We start from the raw sequence: 25,018 nt of genomic DNA, 5'->3' as shown, positions 1-25,018 counted from the left end.
TACATCATAATATAACTGTGAATATATATATATAATAGCAAAAAAATATAGCTAATATAACAAGAGGGCCAAGATGGCCCTAGTTCGCTCACCTGTGAGGAGTCAGTTCATTCAATCTTTACCAAATGTCAATCTTTACCTAGATATTGCCCAGACAAACATTCTGGTCAAGTTTCATCATTATTGAACCAAAACTCTGGCGCACGGAGTGTTTTTATTATTGTAAGATTTGACCTGGTTACCTATATTTTGAGTTGACCTCCCTAACCAAACATCAAACTTTGCTTACAAAAATAAATATGACCAAGATTCATAAAATCTGAAACCAAATTGTGACCTCTACAGTGTTTACATGGATTTTGAATAATATAATGAAAATTTTGACAATCTAAGGGCAATAATTATGGCATTTATTATGTGATTTTGCTCATTATCATACTTGACTGAGATCTTTCAGCAACTTTGATAAAAAATGCTTGAGAAATGTCAATGCTAGAGTGTTTACAAACCAAATGTGGACGGACGGAAGGCGGACAAAGACCAATCCTAAAACCTTACCTGAGCAATCAGTTGAGGTAAAAAGTGTGTTACTGATCTGAGCCATTTTTCAAATTGTCCAAGAAATCAATAAAACCAATGTATTGCCTAAGTTTCACGATGATTAGGCAAAATATGTGACTTCTATAGTGTTGGATCACAAGGTTTCTCTCTAGTCACATAAGGGAAACTGCCCCACACCCCTGGTGGCCATGTTTTTTGACCGATCGGGACCATTTGCAAACTCATCTGAGATATATATATAAAACCAATCTTTTCACCAAGTTTCATGATGATTGGGCAAATAAAGTGACTTCTAGAGTGTTCACAAGCTTTTTTTACTATATAAATATAAGAAAAATGCCCCCCCCCCCCCCGGCAGCCATGTTATTCAACTGACCGGAACCATTTTCGAACTCAACTCTTGTATCAAGGAAACAATGTTCTGACCAAATTTCATGAAAATTGGGCCAAAAATGTGACTTCTAGAGTGTTCACATGTTTTTACTATATACATATAGAGAAAAATGCCCCGCCCACTGGCGTCCATGTTTTTTCACCAATCTGGACCCTTTTCAATCTCGTCCGAGATAGCAATAAAACCAATGTTTTGACCAACTTTCATGATGATTGGGCAAAAAAAAAGTGACTTCTAGAGTGATTACAAGGTTTCTCTATAGCCATATAAGGAAAACTGCCCCGCCCACTGGTGGCCATGTTTTTCAACGGACCAGAACAACTTTTGAACTCAATCAACATATAATTAATCATTTTGACCAAATTTCATGAAAATTGGGCCAAAAATGTGAATTCTAGAAAGTTCACATGTTTCCACTATATACATATAGAGAAAAATGCCCCGCCCACTGGCGTCCATGTTTTTTCACCGATCTGGACCATTTTCGAACTCGTCCTAGTTATCAATAAAACCAATGTTTTGACTAAATTTCATGATGATTGGGCAAAAATTGTGACTTCTAGAGTGTTTACAAGGTTTCTCTATAGCCAAATAAGGAAAACTGCGCCGCCCACTGGCGGCCATGCTTTTCATCGGACCGGAACCACTTTTGAACTCAACCAACATATCATTAAGGCAAATATTTTGACAAAGTTACATGAAGATTGGGCATAAAATGTGACTTCTACAGTGTTTACAAGGTTTTTTCCTTTTTTTGACCTAGTGACCTAGTTTTTGACCCAGCATGACCCAGTTTTGAACTCGATCGAGATATCATTTGGACAAATTTTCTGACCAAGTTTCATGAAGATCAGACAATCAATGTGGTCTCTGGAGTGTTTACAAACAAATGTGGACGGACGACGGACAAAGACCGGTCACAAAAGCTCACCTGAGCAATCAGGTGAGCTAAAAAGACTCACTCAATCTTATTTTGAGCACATCTTACATAATGCTTACAAAGCAAGTATGCACGGAACAACCAATGGCATTACATACCTACAATAGCATAAACATGGTAATGAAATTTCGTGAGCAAACCAAGCAAAATGTGTCAATTTCAAAAACCTTCTAATAATAATATATCCAGAGTCATTTGGAATTGATATCAAACGTTTAATTCCATATTTAATTATAATAATAATTTAAATTTCTGTTTGTTGTATTTCCTTCTTATTCTTATTGTTGGTTTCTAAATATAGGTTGCTCGGCGTATTTTCTACTTGTAACAATTGTGTTCCATGCACAATTTATTTCCAACTTACTAACCATGCTCAATGTCAGAAATCTCCTAAATCTCTATGTAAAATTCACCTTTGCTAGAAGAATAAATTATGATCAAATGAAGCAAACATTATTATATAATACTCCATCTGGAATACAAAAATAACAAGCAAATTCGTTGAATTGATATCCCCCGCCAAAAAAATGTTGTTACAGAATCCCTTGATGCATAGTAAAGGAATTACTAAATAATGAATAATTCATCAAATTTGTGACCTTGGACCTCAATGTATGACCTTTACCTTACCCCCTACGATTATGAGTGTTGAATGTGAAGCACCTCCAGATGATCGAGAACAACTATGGCAAGTTTCATGGCTCTGGCTCATGTGTTAATGGAGATAAAGCTCTAAGCTTATATTAAAAAGCATTTTTCAAGATACAGAGGGCCATAACTCCATTATTAACAGATGGTGTACAATGCCATTTGGCGTGCATCATCCTCTTATCCATATACAATGTATATACTTATACCAAGTTTCAATGAAATCCGCCAAAGCTCTTCCAAAATATGGCTCTGGACGGACGGAAGGACGGACGGACAACGCCAAAACAATATCCCTCCGCCTATGGCGGGGGATAAAAAGGGTTGGCACCAAAAATCAGGGTTGATTGAGTTAGCGAAATCACATAAAGTAACCAAAGAACAAGAATAATAAATACAACTGACTTTAATTATCATATTAACTCAAGCATATGTAACATAACATTCCTATTGAGTCATATCATTCAAAACATCATACATGTTATCTTGTAACAAAAGTTTGGCATTAAATCAGATATGAACTGCATTTTATTTGATGTTGGGAAATTTAACATTACATCAAATGTATGTGTATCCAACTGTTTTAAACAACATATGGGCCGTACTCTGTGAAAAGGGGGTTTAATCCATGTGCGTTAAGTGTTGTCCCTGATTAGCCTGTGCAGTCTGCACAGGCTAATCAGGGACTACACTTTTCGCGTTAAAGATTTTTTTTTCGTTAAAAAAGTCTCTTCTTAGCAAAAATTAAGTTTAGAAGGAAAGTATTGTCCCTGATTAGACTGTGCGGACTGCACAGGCTAATCTGGGACAACACTTTACGAACAGGCATTAAACCCCCTTTTCACAGAGCACGGCTCCTTTGTACAAAACAAGTGCACTGAAACATGTCTGTTAAACCATTTAAACACATTTAAACACATAAATATATCACATTGCATATTAGACATGTGTATTGGTAATCATTCATAAAATATTTACCTATGTTATCATTCATAATAAGATGCATAAAATAAAACACATTCATGTAAAGATTTATAATAAAAACATATTATATAAGAAAAATAAATAACCATACATTTAAATATTTTAATGCATGCACACAAACGAAACGTTACGATAACCGGTAATCGAACTTTAAATGAATGGTTTTGAACTTTTGAGCAAAACATACAAACACTAATTAAACTGTAAAATGATGATTTTTTGCACTTCAAATGTTCGGTATAAGAAAAACCTAGCAGGGCTTATATTAAACTATTAAGTTAGTAATTGAAAACATATTAATTACTTTAAGAGAATAGTGAACTTTTGTGAATTTCTCACAATAATGTTGAAGAATACCCCCTGATGCAGCATGTTAATTTATGAAGCACAATTGAATATCATCTCTTTATTAAACAATGGAATAACTTTGTGATGGGAATAACTTTTGTAATTTGAAGATATATAAATCAAATGCACCTGCACAACTTTATATCATAACTAGAGCTTTGTCACAGACGTGACAAATACCCCCGAATGCCGCATTGACACATAATATTTTGCGTGTCGTCTTCACAAAAAACAGCGGACACCATGCTCAATTTTTAAAACGCACTAAGTGACCCCTTGACCTAGGTTTTGACCCAGAAAGGCCCATGTTCTAACTTGGCCTTAAGATCATCTCCATAAAACTTCTGACCAAGTTTGGTGAAGATCGGATGTAAACAACTTGAATTAGAGAGCGTACACCATGCTGAATGTTAAAAAACGCACTAAGTGACCCTGTGACCTAGTTTTAGGCCCGGAATGGCCCATGTTCAAACTTGTCCTAGAGATCATTTAGATAAAACTTGTGACCAAGTTTGGTGAGGATTGGATGAAAACTACTTGAATTAGAGAGCGGACAACATGGTGGGGTTTAAAACACACTAAGTGACCCCGTGACCTAGTTTTTGACCCGGCATGGCCCATATTCAAACTTGACCTAGACATCATCTAGATACAACATCTGACCAAGTTTGGTGAAGATTGGATGAAAACTACTTGAGTTAGAGAGCGGACAGCATTGTGATGTTTAAAACGCAATAAGTGACCATGTGACCTTGTTTTTGATCCGGCATGACCCATATTCAAACTTGCCCTAGACATTATCAAGATACAACTTCTGACCAATTTTGGTGAAGATTGGATAAAAACTACTTGAATTAGAGAGCGGACAACATGGTGGGGTTTAAAACACACTAAGTGACCCCGTGACCTAGTTTTTGACCCGGCATGGCCCATGTTCGAACTTGACCTACACATCATCTAGTTACAACTTCTGACCAAGTGTGGTAAAGATCGGATTTAAAGTACTTGAAATAGAGAACAGACACCATGCTCAATGTGTAAAAAGTGACCCTGTGCCCTAGTTTTTGATCTGGCATGGCCCATGTTCGAACTTGGCCTTCAGATCATCTAGATAAAACTTCTGACCAAGTTTGGTGAAGATCTGATGAAAACTACTTCAATAAGAAAGAGGACACCATGCTGAATGTTAAAAAACGCACTAAGTGACCCTGTGACCTAGTTTTTGACCCGGCAAGGCCCATGTCCGAATTTGGCTATAAGATCATCTAGATACAACTTCTGACCAAGTTTGGTGAAGATCGGATGAAAACTACTTGATTTAGAGATCAGCGGACACTTAATACAACATGCTGAATGTTTAAAACCTATAAGTGACCCCGTGACCTAGTTTTTGACCCGGCAAGGCCCATGTTCGAACTTGGCCTAGACATCATGTAGATACAGCTTCTGACCAAGTTTGGTGAAGATCGGATGAAAACTACTTGATTTAGAGATCAGCGGACACTTAATACGGACCGAACGACAGACCGACCGACAGACATGTTCACTCCTATATACCCCCTTAGACTTTGTTTGTGGGGGTATAATTAGGAAGTAAATGGAACAATGGTATAAGTTAAAATCAATTAAGATTTATATTTGTTTACATAAGAAAATAAAACAAGAGGACCAAGATGGCCCTAGTTCGCTCACCTTTTTTTACAAGGCCTTGTTCATTGCTTAATTGAAAATTCAGTACTCTAGAGCATATTAGATTGGTTCTCTTCTGTTTACTTTTGCAGTGTGAGCACATGATTAATTTTGATTGAGTACTGTCTATTTACATGGGTTTTTTGCATGTAATCATTTGCAAGTAATGCTAATTCTACATGTGTTTACAAGGTTTTTGTAAGATTTGGACCGCCTGACCAAGATTTTGACCCCACATGACCCACTGTCAAACATTGCATAGATATCATCTAGAAAAACATCCTGGTCAAGTATCATCATTATTGGACCAAAACTACGGCCTCTAGTGTGTTTACAAGGTATCAATGTGAAAAATCTTCTGACCAAGTTTCATGAAGATTGGACAAGAAATGTGCCCTCTAGAGTGTTTACAAGGTTTCTCTATAGCAAAATAAGGAAAACTGCCCCACCCACTGGCGACCATGTTCTATCAACAGACCGGAACCACTTTTGAACTCGACCAAGATATCATTAAGACAACCATTTTGACAAAGTTACATGAATATTGGGCATGAAATGTGAATTCTACAGTGTTTACAAGGTTATTCTTTTTTTTTACCTAGTGACCTTGTCTTCAACACAGCATGACCCAGTTTCGAACTCCAACAAGGTATCAGTTGGACAAATCTTCTGACTAAGTTTCATGAAGATCAGACAAAAAATGTGGCCTCTAGAGAGTTTACAAGGTTTCTCAATAGCCAAATAAGGAAAACTGCCACGCCCACTGGTGGCCATGTTTTTCAACGACCGGAACCACTTTTGAACTCATCCAAGATATATTAAAGGCAAACATTTTGACAAAGTAACATGAAGATTGGGCATGAAATGTGACTTCTACAGTGTTTAAAAGGTTTTTCTTTTTTTGACCTAGTGACCTAGTTTTTGACCCGGCATGACCCAGTTTCAAACTCGACCAAGATATCATTAGGACAAAGCTTCTGACCAAGTTTCATGAAGATCAGACAAGAAATGTGGCCTCTAGAGTGTTTACAAGGTTTCTCAATAGCCAAATAAGGAAAACTGTCCCGCCCATTGGCGGCCATGTTTTTTAAGGGACGGGAACCACTTTTGAACTCAACCAAGATATCATTAAGACAAACATTTTGACATAGTTACATGAAGATTGGACATGAAATGTGACTTCTACAGTGTTTACAAGGTTTTTCTTTTTTTGACCTAGTAACCTAGTTTTTGACCTGGCGTGATCCAATTTTGAACTCGACTGAGATATCATTGGGACAAAGCTTCTGACCATGTTTCATGAAGATCAGACAAGAAATGTGGCCTCTAGAGTGTTTACAAGGTTTCTCAATAACCAAATAAGGAAAACTGCCCCACCTACTGGCAGCCATGTTTTTCTATGGACCGGAACCACTTTTGAACTCAACCAAGATATCATTAAGACAAACATTTTGACAAAGTTACATGAAGATTGGGCATGAAATGTGACTTCTACAGTGTTTACAAGGTTATTCTTTTTTTTTACCTAGTGACCTAGTTTTTGACCCGGCATGACCGAGTTTCGAACTCCACCGAGATTTAATTGGGACAAAGCTTCTGACCAAGTGTCATGAAGATTGGACAAGAAATGTAGCCTCTAGAGTGTTTACGAACAAATGTGAACGGACGGACTGACGGACAAAGACGGATCACAAAAGCTCACCTGAGCACTAAGGTGAGCTAAAAAAAAAACACAAGCATAACTCATTATCATAAGGAACAATGCCTACAAGTTTGAATGTAGAACCTTGAAGAGGGTAGGAGAAGGTCTGCTGACAATTGTGCGTCTAAGGACAGAAAAACGGATGTCTATAAAAATTCCAGTACATCCCTTTTACACTCCAGTCCACTTATGCTAATCAGAGACAACGTCTTCCGCCTACACCTGATTTGATGTTGTTGTTATTTAGAAAAGACCTCCTTCAAATGGCAAAGTCCATAACAGTGGGAAGAGTTGTCACAGACTGCACAGGCTAATCTGGGATGACATCTTACACACATGCATTAAGCCCACTTTTCTAAGAATGGTGCTAATATGATTTGGCAGGTGCTTTGTGTGCAAAAAGGAAGATCAAATCCACTCATAAGCAGAATACAATACATGTATACAATTATTTTTGTATAAAAAGCACTACAAAAGTGAGTCACATTGCATGAATCAACATAACATGTAAATGGTATAAATGAATGCCCAAAATCATGAGAGTACAAATAATACTAAAATCACAGCTAGATTCACAGTTATTACGTACAGATATTTACATCATTATAAATAACACTCTACACTAATGTACAGAAAAACAAAAGTGTAAAATACACACAGTCCTGAGGAACATGTTACAGTTTAAAACACTTGATGCAAACAAGACTGGTTGAAGATAAACTTGTTTTAAATTATTGAATTACAAAATGTGTGGAAATAGAACATGCTTCTTATATCTGAAAGAGATTGATATAAATTGCCCTATTCTTACTAAACAAACTCACACTAAAATTATTTTTATATATTGCCTTAGCTCAGATATATTTTCAAGAACAGTCTACAACTGGAGAACAATATTCAAATACATGATATTAAGAAATATTATAAACTGAATACATCAAAATGAGTTAATATTTACTGTAGATGCTGTTTCCATTTAGAGTGATCATCTTGTCCTAGTTATTTCAATAGTTACTGTTAATCTAGTCCAGTCTTTTTCAATAGATGTTGTAGAAATCCAAATCAAAGCAAATGCTATGGTTACTGTAGATAAAGTCTACCCTGTTTCAATAGTTACTAAAGATCTAGTCCAAGCTTTTTACATAATGACCATAGATCTGGTCAAAGCTTTTACAATAATTACTCTATATCTCATACAAGCGGTTTCCATAGCTACTGTAGATCTAGCAAAAGCTGTTTCCATTATAACAGTAGATCTAGTACTAGCTGTTTCAATAGTTACTGTAGATCAAGTACAAGCTGTCCCCATAGTTACTGTAGATTTAGTCCTATCTGTTTCCATAATTACTTCAGATTTAGTTCCAGCTGTTTCTATAGTTTCAGTAGATTTTGTCCTTGCTATTTCTATAGTTACTGTAAAGCTAGTCCTAGTTGTTTCCAAAGTTACTGTAGATCTAGTACAAGCTGTTTCAATAGTAATTGAAGATCAAGTACCGGGTACAAGCTATTCCCATAGTTACTGTAGATTTAGTCCTAGTTGTTCCCATAGTTACTGTAGATTTAGTCCTTGCTATGTCCATAGTTACTGTAAAGCTAGTCCTAGTTGTTTCCATAGATCTAGTCCAAGCTGTTTCTATAGTAGCAGAAGATGCTATTTCTATTGTTAGTGTAAAGCTAGTCATAATTGTTTCCATAGTAACTGTGGGGCTAGTCCAAGCTGTTTCCATAGTTACCTGTAATCAAAATTAACCTGCAAGCCCTATACTGGTAAATTTGAACTTGGCTGCTCAGATTGTCAATTTTTCATTCAGATTTGTTAAAAATGTTTGGTCTTAACCCATTGCATGCTGGGAAATTTGTCGTCTGCTAAAATGTCGTCTGCAGAATTTATAAAATTAGCATTTTCTTCGATTTTTTTCAAAGAATACTATCAGAATAGCAAACAGTTTGGATCCAGATGAGACGCCGCGTTCTGTGGCGTCTCATCTGGATCCAAACTGTTTGCAAAGGCCTTTTAAATTCGGTTCCAGCACTCAAAGGGTTAAATAATAATTCAGGCTTGCTGAACAAACTGATAATTTTAACAAGTGGGATACAGTAAACTAATCTCAGTTTTATTTTCACACTTCCATGAATGAATGCAGCTTGCTTTGGACACCAGGATCAAAAACAAAATTCAAGAAAAAATCTGTATTTACTCTTAACTTGTTACTTTAGATAAAGTTAAAGATGCTATCTATGTTTAAAGTAGCTTTACTTTTAGATGTTTTGATAGTTATGAGCTGTTCCATAGTCACCGTTCCATAGTTATTGTAAATGTAACGCAAGTTGTGCTTGTTTGTTTCTTTAATGATGTCTCCAAAGGAGCTGTTGACCTTGTTGAACATTTTTTATAGTTAGCATAGATCCAAGTTTTGATTATTCCATACTGTATAAATACTTCAAATCCAGCCCAAGGTTTTTATATAGTGACTGTCCAATGTTGTTCTCAGGTTACGACAAACCTGGTAGATTTTTCCAAAACTGGTGTGAATTCAGTCCAATTCATTTCCATGGTTATTGGGCATCAGGGTTCAGACAGCCAGATATTCCCCTCCAGCTCCTCCCTCCCCCCTGCATTCTCAGGGAAAGCCACTCCGAATGGTTTGCCACATGGCTTACACAGTCCTCACTTTCGTACACAGATCTCACCCCATTGATGCAGTCGCTGGCTAGATCTATAACAATAAAACAGATATATAAATACACATGCATTATCAATATTAAAAAAATAATTCATATTTATTAAATAAATGGGTTTCAATAAAAACTTATATAATCATTATTTAACGATTTTATTTTACAGATTTATTATTTGAAAGAAATGCAAATTTACCATGGCCTGAAGAAGACTCCCTAAACTTGCTTGAGGAACGTCTACTGGGCTGCCTCATCAACAGCATTATTGCACCCGTGAGAGTTTTCAGTACAGGAAGGTCAAGGATGCTCTGTCTCACTATCTCCATGGCGATGCTTTGCTGCAGCCAGGTACGCATGTACCGAGCATCAACCCCAAGCTGGCAGGCACCATCATAGCTGGAAAGATAAGCATTTAACATTTTTGAGATTTTTTTTTTGGAATTGCTATCCTCAAGTATGTAATGAGCCAATCTCCGGGAAAACTAGGCTTAAAGCATGTGCGTAAATAGTCTATTCGTTGCCATAACAACCAGAATTATAGGTGTATGAACAAAATGAAATGACATGCATAATATCCTTATTGCCATCTATCCATGTTTCAAGTTTCATGAAAAAATATGAAGAACTTTTAAAGTTACCGCAGGATCAAGAAAAGATCGACAGACTGACAGAGTGCACACCATAAGTCCCCTCTGGTTTCACCAGTAGGGGACAATTAAGAGTTCAAGAGGTATAATATGGTTTAACATTATATAGCTTTAATCTAACATTTTGAGGAGTAAACAGCCCCTAATTATGAAAAGTATCAAACAAGAGGTAACAAACTTGGCGTAGGAGGTAAGTGAATTTGAGGTATATATGTTATATGTTTGAATTCAAAAAACTTTAACCTACATATATAGTGTATATGCAAATATCACAGTTTAAAATGAAGCCGATGCAGGAGCTAGCAGAACAAAAATTAGCTAGCCATTTCTTTATAAAATATTCAGATAAAAATGATGAGTCAAAATCATATTTGTAAACATTTGAGAGGCAAATGGTGTAAATGAGAGTCAAGGATGTCAGCCCGGCACCTCCTACCTGAATTTGATTTTCTCCTGCAGGATAAAGTTCATCCATGCCTGACAGACTGCCTCTGTTGCCTGGGATACGACTGACAGCTGGACCGTCTGCTTGAGCTTGCTAACCCCCTCCAGCACTGGCTCCAGTACCGTCTCCAACACGTGCTCTATGTACAGGTTGTGGTCCGATGGGCCACCTGAAAAAGGCAGATGAAATCAGGGTTCATATTAACCCATTCGACTGCAAGTAAGGCAGTCTAAAGAATACGTTTTTGAATATGTACCACTAGTAATTATGTCATTTAGAACATGTTCCACATAAAGAATGATGTACTGGTAGATAAGAGTGGCTAGTGCCAAGTCTGACCCCAAAAAATCAAGCAATTCTTGAATATTCCAATTTAAAGAATATTCTTTATTCCTAAACTTATGTCAAGAATTGTTTGGTAAATACTGACGCAGATTACGAATATATAGATATTTGTTTAGATTGTAGTCCCAAAACATCTATGTATCCTTCTTTCCTATAGTTGCATCCATTCCTTTTGATTCAGACAAGCCCATATTCTAGAAATTAAGACACTTTCAAATAAAACTTATTTATTTTCATGTTGAAAATCATATCAGATAGGCGATGTTTTTTGTTAAAAACGCATGAATTTTAGATTTTGTTTTACAAAACAAACATTGTTAAAAAAAATCAAATTAAATACGCATGTCATGTAAATAACAACAGTTTATTATACACTTTAACACTGTTATTTCGAAGTCGTCAGGACCGTTAAAAAAACTTCGGATTAACGATAATTCGAAATAAACATTTGACAGAAGACTTCTTTGATTCCTTAAAAATAAAACGTTGTGGAATTCTTAAGGTTGGGTTACACGCTTACTTAAAACCGTAAACTAGTCAGAGAGCAATATATTTCTACTCGTAACAAGCGGGGGAATAAAACAATTCTATTCTTGTTTTTATTTTTCTCTAATTACAGAATATATAAAACAAGAGCACCGCCTTGCGGGTGCAGACCGCTCATCTATTTTCTTTTTAAAGGTGAAGGGACTCTCATTTTCAATCACAAAGGAGGGAGGGGTGGAGTGAAGAGGGGTGTATAGTGTGGGGTTGTGGACATTTATTACATTATCTTCCAAAAAAGCGAAAAAAAAAAAAAAAATCGGGGGCAGGGGGGGGGGGGGGGGGGGGGTGTGGGGGGAAGGGCGATGGGGGGGGGTGTTTTTGGGTGCGATGGTTGGACGGTATTTCAAACATGACCGTTTAAAAAAAAAAATTGGGGGGGGGGGTGGGGTATAGTGTGAGGGTGTGGTGGTAATTTGTGAGATGATCTTACAAAAAAATAAAAAAAAAATAAAAAAAAAATTGGGGGGGGGGGGGGGGGTGGGGTGGGGTGGGGGTATAGTGTGAGGGTGTGGTGGTCATTTGTGAGATGATCTTAAAAAAAAAAAAAAAAAAAAAAAAAAAAAAGGGGGGGGGGGGGAGGGGGGAGGTGGGGGGGAGGGGGGGGAGGGGGGGGAGGGCACGGGGGACGGTTTGGGTGGAGTCTATTGTGGTATGTTAGGTAAGAGTAGTTTCGTCAAAGTATCAATCAAATCTAATCATAAATAAAGAAGTTATGGCAATTTTAGCAAAATTTATTAATTTGACCTTGAGAGTCAAGGTCATTCAAAGGTCAAGGTAAAATTCAACTTGCCAGGTACAGTAACCTCATGATAGCATGAAAGTATTTGAAGTTTGAAAGCAATAGCCTTGATACTTAAGAAGTAAAGTGGATTGAAACACAAAATTTAACCATATATTAAAAGTTACGAAGTCAAAAAAGGGCCATAATTCCGTAACAATGACAACCATTGTTATGCAACTTGTCCTTTTACTGTACCCTTATGATAGTTTTTGAGTGTTCCAAGTATGAAAGCAATATCTATGATACTTTAGGGGTAAAGTGGACCAAAACATAAATCTTAACCAAATTTTCAATTTTCTAAGTATAAAGGGCCCATAATTCCGTCCAAATGCCAGTCAGAGTTACATAACTTTGCCTGCACGGTCCCCTTATGATAGTTAATAAGTGTTGCAAGTATGAAAGCAATAGCTTTGATACTGTAGGAATAAAGTGGACCTGAACACAAAACTTAATCAAATTTTCAATTTTCTAAGTATAAAAAGGGCACATAATTCTGTCAAAATGCCAGTCAGAGTTACATTACTTTGCCTGCACAGTCCCCTTATGAAAGTTAGAAAGTGTTGCAAGTATGAAAGCAATAGCTTTGATTCTTAAGGAACAAGAGCACCGCCTTGCGGGTGCAGACCGCTCATCTATTTTCTTTTTAAAGGTGAAGGGACTCTCATTTTCAATCACAAAGGAGGGAGGAGTGGAGTGAAGAGGGGTGTATAGTGTGGGGTTGTGGACATTTATTACATTATCTTCCAAAAAAGCGAAAAAAAAAAATTGGGGGGGGGTGGGGTGGGGGTATAGTGTGAGGGTGTGGTGGTCATTTGTGAGATGATCTTAAAAAAAATAAAAAAAAATAAAAAAATTAGGGGGGGGGGAGGGGGGGAGGGGGGGGAGGGGGGGGAGGGCACGGGGGATGGTTTGGGTGAAGTCTATTGTGGTATGTCAGGTAAGAGTAGTTTCATCAAAGTATCAATCAAATCTAATCATAAATAAAGAAGTTATGGCAATTTTAGCAAAATTTAATAATTTGACCTTGAGAGTCAAGGTCATTCAAAGGTCAAAGTAAAATTCAAGTTGCCAGGTACAGTAACCTCATGATAGCATGTAAGTATTTGAAGCTTGAAAGCAATAGCCTTGATACTTCGAGTGGATCGAAACACAAAATTTAACCATATATTAAAAGTTACTAAGTCAAAAAAGGGCCATAATTCCGTAACAATGACAACCAGAGTTATGCAACTTGTCCTTTTTAGTGTTTTTCCCAGGAGGGCAAAGGGGCATGGCGCATTACTTTCAAAAAGGGCATTTTAGCGCGCAGTTTAGGCAAAAAAGGGCAAAAACGTTCCCTGAATACCTGAATTACGTGGAAACATGTAATCGCATCAGAAGCAGTTGTGGAAAAATAACATTTAAACAAGCACATTTAATGGTAATAGATGTATTTAACTTACTATGATTTATATTAATATATTTACCTTGCAATGTACATTTAAGTTCCATGCTGTTTCAGTAAACTGTACAGCACGACAAACATAATAAAGCAATATATGCATATGAATCTGATTATACACAGATCCACTAACATATAAATGAAACCATGTTTGTCTTATCCCATTTTCTAACAATAATCTCGACATTGTTTAAATAACATTGCGAGTAAATTGATCGCTAACAATATGCAAACACTCGTTTCTGTGACATACATCCACCGAGTAGATTACAAATAAATAAATAATATTGTTGCTATCTTAAACATTTTTATGCATCGTTGATTATCACAGACATTTTATTAATTCCTTCTTAATGTATAATCTCCATCGTTAATTCGATCGTTTGCGACGTTATTTGCCATTTTTGCCGAGTCACAATTTAATTCTGTATAGTCCGCCATGTTGATAAAATGTCAAATGATGTAAGCGACAGGTGCGCATAGCAACGTTAAATCGTATACGCGATTCGCATTTTGTTAAATTAGTATACGTCTCAGTAATTATTTCAAGAATTAGATCTAATTATCTTAAAGACGAAAACGATAAAGAATAAATTTGATAGTGATTTTAAATGTAATAATGCGTTAAAATATATGTTTTGATATAACTGAATAATGCATGCAATGCACAATTGCCACGAGAATAACATCGAGTTTTTCATCAAAAGTCTCCGAAGTAATGATTTTATCGTAAAGAAGTACACATTGCCGAGCGAAAAGTGCGCTTGGTATAACATAGCCTCTGGCATTATCGATTGATACTGACACGGGGTTATTCACGCATGACTAATTCACAGCTTTGGAGCAGTCAGTAAGACCTACCTATAAATCGAGCACTGTTATAGATTAAATCTGCTCAATTAATATAGTCGATTAGACGTGACGTCTCTCGAGTAAATCAAGCACAGTCGGAGCGTCACAGACAATCAAGGAAGCTGATTTTGCGGACCAAGTTAGATCGTAAGGCAATAAAGATGTTATCGATAATGGCGCGTGGCGAAATTTGCCTTTGAAAAAAAAGGCGCGTGGCGAAATTTGACTTTGAAAAGGGCAGCATGGCGATCCGGGAGGGCGGCGTGGCTTTTCGCCACGCTAAAATGGCCTGGGAAAAACACTACTTTTACTGTACCCTTATGATAGTTTGTGAGTGTTCCAAGTATGAAAGCAATATCTATGATACTTTAGGGGTAAAGTGGACCAAAACATAAATCTTAACCAAATTTTCAATTTTCTAAGTATAAAGGGCCCATAATTCCGTCCAAATGCCAGTCAGAGTTACATAACTTTGCCTGCACCGTCCCCTTATGATAGTTCATAAATCTTGCAAGTATGAAAGCAATAGCTTTGATACTGTAGGAATAAAGTGGACCTAAACACAAAACTTAATCAAATTTTCAATTTTCTAAGTATAAAAAGGGCACATAATTCTGTCAAAATGCCAGTCAGAGTTACATTACTTTGCCTGCACAGTCCCCTTATGATAGTTAGTAAGTGTTGCAAGTATGAAAGCAATAGCTTTGATGCTTAAGGAATAAAATGGACCTAAACACAAAACTTAACCAAAATTGTCAATTTTCTAAGTATAAAAAGGGCACATAATTCTGTCAAAATGCATGCCAGAGTTATCTAACTTTGCCTGCCCAGTCCCCTCATGATAGTAAGTAAGTGTACCAAGTTTGAATGCAATAGCATTGATACTTACTGAGAAAAGTGGAACTAAACGCAAAACTTAACCAATATTTTCAATTTTTTAAGTATAAAAAGGGCACATAATTCTGTCAAAATGCACGCCAGAGTTATCTAACTTTGCCTGCCCAGTCCCCTCATGATAGTAAGTAAGTGTACCAAGTTTGAATGCAATAGCATTGATACTTTCTGAGAAAAGTGGACCTAAACGCAAAACTTAACCGGACGCCGATGCCAACGCCAACGCCGACGCCGACGCCGACGCCAAGGTGATGACAATAGCTCATATTTTTTTTTCAAAAAATAGATGAGCTAATAAAATGAACCTAAACACAAAACTTAACCAAAATTTTCAATTTTCTAAGTATAAAAAGGGCACATAATTCTGTCAAAATGCATGCCAGAGTTATCTAACTTTGCCTGCCCAGTCCCCTCATTATAGTAAGTAAGTGTAACAAGTTTGAATGCAATAGCATTGATACTCACTGAGAAAAGTGGACCTAAACGCAAAACTTAACCAAAATTCTCAATTTTCTAAGTATAAAAAGGGCACATAATTCTGTCAAAATGCACGCCAGAGTTATCTAACTTTGCCTGCCCAGTCCCCTTATGATAGTAAGTAAGTGTACCAAGTTTGAATGCAATAGCATTTATACTTTCTGAGAAAAGTGGACCTAAACGCAAAACTTAACCGGACGCCAACGCCAAGGTGATGACATTTACGCTCAGTATTTTGCAGTTTTGACTTCGGATTAAAGATTGATAATTGGGTGCGAATTATAGTGTTTGGACCGACAGAATCACTTCGAATTAACGATTTCTTCGGTTTAACGAAGTTCGGATTAACAATGAAATTTTACATTAAACAAACAAGAATCAAAATCGGGACCAGAAAAATACTTCGAAATAACGGTGACTTTGGATTATCGGTGTTCGAAATAACGGTGTTGAAGTGTATACAGGGCCTGCTCTGCCATTCGCCAAATTAGCAAATTGCTACAAATTAGAAATTTGTCTCAAGAAATGTCCATTTGTTTAAACTTTTTTCATAAACCATGAAACTGATAAAATGTGAAAAAATTCTGTGTTCTACTATAAATTTGGCTAAAGAAAATTTAAGGCCAGGAGGAGCCCTGTTAAATACACCAACAAGAAGCGTACCGTTGTCTGCTTTCTTCCTCCACACCTTGGCAGATGGCATGTGAGTCTTGAAGTACTCGTGGGCAGACGTGGAGACATTGCGAGAGAACTGCTTCATGCTCTGCGATGATACACTCTGAAGAAAACAGAACAGTTTTGGAGCGTGTCCTTAACTGTGTAGTAATTAATGTAATAACTCTAATTTTTCCAACATTAAATATTACTTTTTTTCAGGTCCTAAATTTATATACAACACATATTGTAACAAGAGGGCCTGAAAGGCCCAAAGTCGCTCACCTGAGATTCAAAGGAACTGACCTGTTCTGTGCAGCCCAAGATAAGAACAAAATGTTCTTACCAACTTTCATGACTAGTGATCACCCTGGCAGCCACGTTTTTCTACAGATCAGAACCATTTTCATACACATCCAAGATATCATTTGCACAAATATTCTGACAAAGTTTCATGAAGATTCATGAAGCCATATAAGGAAAAATACCCAGCCCCCTGGAGGCCATATTTTTCAAGCAACTGGAACCATTTTCGAACTTGTCCAAGATATCATTGGGACAAATCTTCTGACAATGTTTCATGATGATCGGACAATAATTATGGCTTCTAGAGTGTTAACAAGGTTTTACTAAAGCTATATAAGAAAAAATACCACGCCTCCTTGGCGGCCATGTTTTTCCACCAACCGGAACCATTTTTGAACTCATCAAAAGATATCATTTGGATGAATCTTCTGACCAAGTTTCTTTAAGATTGGACATTAAATGTGGCCTCTAGAATGTTAACAAGGTTTTACCACAGCCATATATAGCCATATAAGGAAAAATGCCCCGCCCCCTGGTGGCCATGTTTTTCAAGCAAACGAAACCATTTTCGAACTTGTCCAAGATATTATTGGGACAAATCTTCTGACCAAGTTTCATGAAGATCGGAAAATAAATGTGGCCTCTAGAGTGTTAACAAGGTTTTACTATAGCCATATAGGGAAAAATGCCACGCCCCCTGGCGGCCATGTTTTCCAACCAACCGGCATCATTTTTGAACTTTTCCAACATATTATTGAGATGAACCTTCTGACCAGGTTTCATGAAGATCGGACAATAAATGTGGCCTCTAGAGTGTTAACAAGATTTTACTATAGTATATACAGCCATATATGGAAAAATGCCCCGCCCCTTGGCAGCCATGCTTTTTAAGCAAACGTAACCATTTTCAAACTCATCCAAGATATTATTAAGACCAATCTTCTGACAAAATTTCATGAAGATTGGACAATAGATGTGGGCTCTAGAGTGTTAACAAGGTAAATGTTGACGCTGCACAACGGACGACGGACAAAAGGGGATCACAAAAGCTCAACATGAGCACATTGTGCTGTGAGCTAAAAATACAGGTGTACGCAAATTTGTTAAACAAAATACAGGTGTTCAAAAAATTAGAGACACTTAAAATATTGCATCCAACATTACATCCAAGCATGAACTATGTATAGCATCAATTATTTCAATGAATAATAGAACATGCTTGTAAAATAACGCGCTGTAAAGACCACATTACTTTCATATATGAGTCACTATATACTGTTGGGTGTTAGTAATTAACAATTACTCCTGGGCGGAGGGAGACACATTACAAGAGACCTGCTTCATGCACTGTAATTACTCCTGGGCGGAGGGAGACACATTACAAGAGACCTGCTTCATGCACTGTAATTACTCCTGGGCGGAGGGAGACACATTACAAGAGACCTGCTTCATGCACTGTAATTACTCCTGGGCGGAGGGAGACACATTACAAGAGACCTGCTTCATGCAGGATACACCCTGAATAAGATTTGTTGTTCTGAGCAAGTTTCAAGATGATTCAGCAAAAAAGTATTCCTGTTTTCTTTCAGGAACTATTACAGAATAGATACATTTTAAATTTTAAACCTACTGACTGTCAATCATTCAACCTATTAGCAAACTTGTATGTACCGGTATGTCGCTTTTACAATACATCTCCAAAGTAGGCTCAAGAAACAAGTGCTAAGAACCTTCCAGTACATATAAGTTTCCAAGATCTAAATCTACAGACATTTAAACAAAACACTGATTACAAAGAATCAAAAATAGGATTAAGTTAATAATTACTTACATAAATGCAATCAGTTTGGAACTGAGGTAAAGTACCAAAGAGACAGCTGATCATGTGACTTAAACCAGTGTGCAAGAGATGGGACTACTTTCTGAACCAATTTCAGAGGTGAGTGGAACGCAAGAGACGTTTTAGTTGAGCCAACAATATAGTTGAGTGAAATGTAGCCACTGGGCAATAAATGGAACTACTTTCTGATCTAAATATATATGTGAGTGAAAATTGTAGTCAAGATGCAAGACATTTTTTTTACTCAAATGCATAGGTGAGTGAAATGTAGCCAGTATGCAAGAGATGGGACTACTTTCTGAACCAACTACATGGGTGAGTGGAATTTAGCCAGAATGCAAGAGATTGGACTACTAAGCCGACTATATAGGTGAGTGTAATAAGAGGGGGTAATCACATGATAGTCAAGACGGCAACATCCATGCCGAGACAGTTATTTTTTGCCGTTTTATACCCTTTATTTCTTTTGTTTAATTTTTAAATGATGCTCACTTTCCAGCCATATCAGTAAACATGTGATTAGCGATATTTCGTATTAAATTCGCTTCATATCTCGACTTTACTACCCCATATTTTCTTAGTGGAGCTTTAATTAGGTCATCCCGCTAAGAAATTTTGTAGGGAGTGAAATCCAGATAAAAAGCAAAAATCAACGAGAAATAAACGCTAGTAACTTTCTTTCTGATATGGCTGGGAAGTGAGCGGCATTTAAACAATAAATCAAGTAATAAAGGGCATAAAACGGCGAAAAATACCTTCCTCCGCTTGAACGTCGCCATCTTGACTATCACGTGATAACCCCCTCTGGTAATGAACTCAGTGTCAAATAGATGGGACTATTTTTTGAACCCACTGCTAAGTTGAGCAGAATCTAGCCAGTTTCCAAGAGATGGCATTACTTTCTCAAACAACAACATAGGTGAGTGTAACATAGCCAGTATTCAAGAAATGGGACTATTTTCAAAGTCAACTTCAGGAATTCAGCCTGTGTGTGTGAGATTATTTAGACTGACCTGCAGACTGTCCATGATATGTCCCAGCTGTGTTGCCATGGGAGACAGACTGTCCCCAGCCTCCTTGTGACCCAGCGCCTTGGTAACCATCTGTAGCTGGTACAGCGATGTCCTCGTCTCATCTACCAGCAGCTGATATAGCAAAATAGATAAATCTATGAATGTGTAAAGATAGAATTTTCAAATATTAAGCTTTTAGAAGACAAACTGCAAATCTTAGATACTAGATACTCAGATTTTGGTGATCATTAACCCTTTCCCACTTAGAAGAAAAGTGAAAATGGCTATGTGCAAACAGCATAAAGCCAGAACAGCCTGCAAGTAACTATGTCAGTTCAGGTTCTATGCTGTTTGCTGCTAATTAGTATCTTAGGGTTGGAAATGAGGGCTTTAAAATTTGAATCTAGTAAAAAAGGTCTTTGATTTAAATTTGTTTTCTAAGGTTCTTCAAATTGGTCAAAGTGCGCATCTGAGTGGAAAAGGTTCATGACAAAGAAACTCTGACATCATACCTTGAGGTCGGTCTGTGAGATAAGCAGGAAGTTGCCTACGGCCATACTGCCCAGGTACTGGTGGGTCTTGGTGCGACACCAGTGCAGGGAGGCCCCAGACGTGGCCACTAGTCTCATGGCAACTGCCACCACCTCACACCCCATCGCAGGCATCCCTGAAATGGAGTTTGTCTGTGCATCTATTTGAATCTTAAAAAAATCAATAAATGCTCTGGGAAAACAGGTATTAATGGATATGCATAAAGTGTTGTCCCAGATAAGCCTGTGCAGTCCGCAAATGTTTATCTGGGACGACACCTTCTGTTTTATGGTATTTTTCCTTTTAAAAAAGTATCTTCTGAGTTAAAGTCTATTTAACTCTTTCAGTGCTGGAACCAAATTTTGAAGGTCTTTGCAAACAGTTTGGATCCAGATGAGACGCCACAGAACGTGGCGTCTCATCAGGATCCAAACTGTTTGCTATTCTGATAGTATTGTTTGGAAAAAAAATCGAAGAAAATGCTATTTTTAGAAATTCAGCAGACAACATTTTAGCAGACGACAAATTTCCCAGCATGCAAAGGGTTAAGGCAGACTGCAAAGGCTTATCTTGGATTACACTTTATGAACATTGAGCCATGTTTTCCTAGAAGCTCAGCAATCCCATTTCAACAATTAAACTAAATATAGTTTCAGGACTAATATCCACAAAAGTTATGAGGGCAAGCCAGAAATAAACCCATAATCATCCAGTCTGTAATCAAGCAATCTACCCACTGGATTAGCCTGTACTGTAGGGTGTCACAGATTGTACATGGAAATACATTGAACCGTACTTTTAATATTGTTATCTTTTTTAATTTTTAATGCGTTAATACACGTTAATATGGAGTTCTGATGCATATGAATTATAAAATGAACTCCATTGAAGTCATGAATCAGAATGGTTAGGAGCTGTTCATTGATCGTGAAATAATGACAAGAGATCCTAACGGCTCTGGTCCCTCACCGGAGACATGAAGAAACTTGAGAACTCTGCCAGAGTAGGGATAGAACCCTGAACCCTTTGGCAGAAATCCATTTTGCCACCAAAACAAGACCCCTAGAGACAATAGTCTAACTGACTTTCTAATGACTTGTTATAATTATTACTCTTGAATGCAACAAAAATTAAAAACAATAAAAACAATATTCAGACTCTGTTGTATTTAAAACTTCTAATAAGTTCCTTAATATGATTCTTGTTCTGGGAAAACTGGGATAAATGAAAGTGCATAAAGGGTCCTCATAGAAAAACCTCAGCAGTCTGCACAGGCTTATCAGGGACAGCACTTTCAGCCTTTGTGGATTTTTCTCATTTAAAGTCTCTTCTACACAAAAATCCAGCCTAAGCAGAAAAAGTTGTCCCTGATTAGCCTGTGCAAACTTCATAGGCTAATCTTGGACATACATTATGAAGATGCATTTAGCCCAGTATTCCCTGAGCCCAGCTCATATGAAGTCTCAGACCCCAAGTACCGACCTCCATGTGACGGCTCTATGGTCTCGGCCAGGTGCTCTCTCAGGAGGTGTAGCGCAGGCTGGAACGTATCCCTCAGCAACATGCCTGTGCGCGTGCTGTAGTCCCCACCAACCAGGGGGCATGGGTAGCACTTGTCTGACCTCTGAGACGCCAGAGCCTCAGACATGCCTGCAAACAAGGGGGTATCAGATTTAATAAAATACTGAAAAATCATTCCTATTCTTGGTACATTAACCCTTTACTACTTTAATATGTATTTTTTACACTTATGTATTCACTTAGAAAGTTTAATTTAATTAAAGACCTTTCTTACAAGATTAAAGTTTTAAAGGCTTCATTTCCAGCCCTTTGATACTGATAAGGAGCAAACAGCATTAAACCTAAACAGACTGGGAGTTACTCGCAGGCTGTTCTGGTTTTATGCTGTTTGCACATAGCCATTTTCACTTTGCCTCTTCCCCAACCTGAGACCCCACTCTACCCCAACCAGTCTTACGGGTACTGAGACCCCACTCTACCACAAACAGTCTTACGGGTACTGAGACCCCACTCTACCCCACCCAGTCTTACAGTTAATGAGACCCCACTTTATCCAGGGTTTTTTTTGGCCCAATTTTATAGCTGAAATTCGGCTATGTTCCCTATCCCAAAAAGTATACTTTTTTCCCAAAATGTTGCAAAAAATCCCAATTTCCAAAAAAAAAAAAATTTTTTTTTTTTTTTTTTTTTTTAGAAAGAAGTGTCTAATGCATATTTTATCTCAATTGTAATTCAATTACATCTAACAAAGTATTATATGATTTTGTTCTTTTAATTGGATTGATTATAAAGAGTTATATCAAATTAAGTATTTCCATAATCAGTGGACTTTTCGTTTGGAATAAAAAGGCTAATGAATTTATTTTCCCAATTTCATGAAAATGTCGACAAAATTCCCAATTCCAAAGCCATGGGCTATCTTCCCAAAAAGTGGAAAAAAACAACTGATATCTCAACCAGCACTTACAGGTATCCCAGGCACCAAATGCTGCTACATGGAGACATTTCTTGGCGGCCATTAACATGGGTGTAACACTGGCCGGTGGAAAGAGATCTGAAACAAATGAGACAGGAGATGCTAATGACAAAGTACTCTAACACCATAGAAATACCAACAATACCGGGTACTTTAGCCAATTATTCACTTGGCTACACAACTTGAATAACTTGGTTATACATGTACAATTTAGAAGGTACAATTATTTGTTTGTAACAGCTTATTAACTGGATAGTTATTTGAACAATAAAACAGGTCAAATTATACTTATATAAACAAAACTTATGCAAAACAGGGAATAAAAGTAAAATTTGAGCATAAAATCATAAACATGTTAAGCTGAAAGAGTTATAATGCATTGAGTTCATTAACAAAATTACATCACACACTTATTAATACAAACCAAGCATAAAACTTATTGTTAAACCAAGTTTGTATGCTTTCTGCAATACATACATATACTTTATTATTAAAAATATATACAGGTTATTCACAAAAAGTTACATGCCATAAGTGAAATATTTCTTTCAACACATCATATACAATTTAGCAAGCTGAAATCACAAGAGCTACGCGGTGAGAGACAGATGCCCCCCAAACAGGGCCTTGACACCCATCACTCAATCCTTCCATGACATAACAAACGGAAACAAATTTAATGCTATATGTCACAGTGCCCTTGACCTTTGAAGTAGTGACCCCTATTTCAAATGAGGCCATCTACTGTCCAATGCCAATGTACATGTTAAGTATCGAGCCAATTGGTCAATTAGTTGACGAGTTATTGATAGGAAACGATTTTCACATGTATTGTGACAGTGACCATGACTTATGATTTAATGACCCCAATTTCAATAAGGGTCACCTACTGGCCAAGGCCAATGCACATAAAAAGTATCAATCCAATTGGTTAATTCATTGACAAGTTATTGATTGGAACAGATGTTCACACTTATTGTGACAGTGACCTTGACCTATAACATAGTGACCCCTATTTCAATAGCCTTCATCTACTGTCCAAGGCCAATGCCCATGTGAAGTATCAAGCCAATTGGTCAATTTGTTTAAGAGACATTGATCAGAAACAATTTTCACACTTATTGTGACATTGTCCTTGACCTTTGACCTAGTGAGCTAAGTTTCAATAGGGCTCATTTACTGTCCAATGCCAATGCATATGTTAAGTATCAAGCCAATCAGTCAATTCAATAAGAGTTATTGATCAGGAACGATTTTCACACTAATTGTGACAGTGACCTTGAACTTTGACCTTGTGACCCAAATTTCAATTTGGGCCATCTACTTTCAAGGCTAATGCACATGTGAAGTATCAAGCAAATCGGTCAATAAGTTGAGGAGTTATTGATCGGAAACTATTTTCACACTTACAATGACATTAACCTTGACCTTTGACCTTGTGAACCTAATTTCAATCAAGGTCATCTACCATCCAAGGCCAATACACATGTAAAGCATCAAGCCAATCAGTCAATTTGTTGATTAGTCATTGATCCGAAACGAACTGGTCTACCAACAGACAGACATCCACCAAAACAAAGTACCCCCTATTCTTCGAAGGGGGACATTTAAGCATTGCAATGTAAAAGCCATGCCAAAAAGGTCATTTAAATTATCTATACTAACACATAGCTGTAAAAGCACACTGCCTCAGTTGGTACCATCAGTAAGTGTTGTACATATTCTAAAAAACCTAAATATATATTCCAGTATATGGCAAGAACAGATCTGTTTGTCTGGCCTTGTCATCCTGCTAATAGCATTA

General features: G+C 37.2%; 1 protein-coding gene across 1 annotated transcript in view; it reads right to left on the bottom strand.

The window, feature by feature from the left end:
• Positions 1-9,364: 9,364 nt before the first annotated feature.
• LOC127841499 (uncharacterized) overlaps positions 9,365-25,018 on the bottom strand; it is a 53,774-nt gene continuing 38,120 nt past the window's right edge. Inside the window, exons 5-12 of the mRNA XM_052370367.1 lie at positions 23,206-23,292; positions 22,200-22,367; positions 20,699-20,853; positions 20,187-20,318; positions 17,037-17,151; positions 11,029-11,206; positions 10,142-10,341; positions 9,365-9,983 (exon numbers count right to left, since the gene is read on the bottom strand). Of these exons, the coding sequence (XP_052226327.1) occupies positions 9,823-9,983; positions 10,142-10,341; positions 11,029-11,206; positions 17,037-17,151; positions 20,187-20,318; positions 20,699-20,853; positions 22,200-22,367; positions 23,206-23,292 (1,196 nt within the window). The 3' untranslated portion in view covers positions 9,365-9,822. The remainder of the gene's footprint in view (positions 9,984-10,141; positions 10,342-11,028; positions 11,207-17,036; positions 17,152-20,186; positions 20,319-20,698; positions 20,854-22,199; positions 22,368-23,205; positions 23,293-25,018) is intronic.

Source organism: Dreissena polymorpha, chromosome 8 (genome assembly GCF_020536995.1).
Source record: "Dreissena polymorpha isolate Duluth1 chromosome 8, UMN_Dpol_1.0, whole genome shotgun sequence".
Classification (NCBI taxonomy): Eukaryota; Metazoa; Mollusca; class Bivalvia; order Myida; family Dreissenidae; genus Dreissena; species Dreissena polymorpha.
The sequence above is the reverse complement of the archived record's forward strand: the minus strand, read 5'-3'. Positions and strand labels throughout refer to the sequence as shown.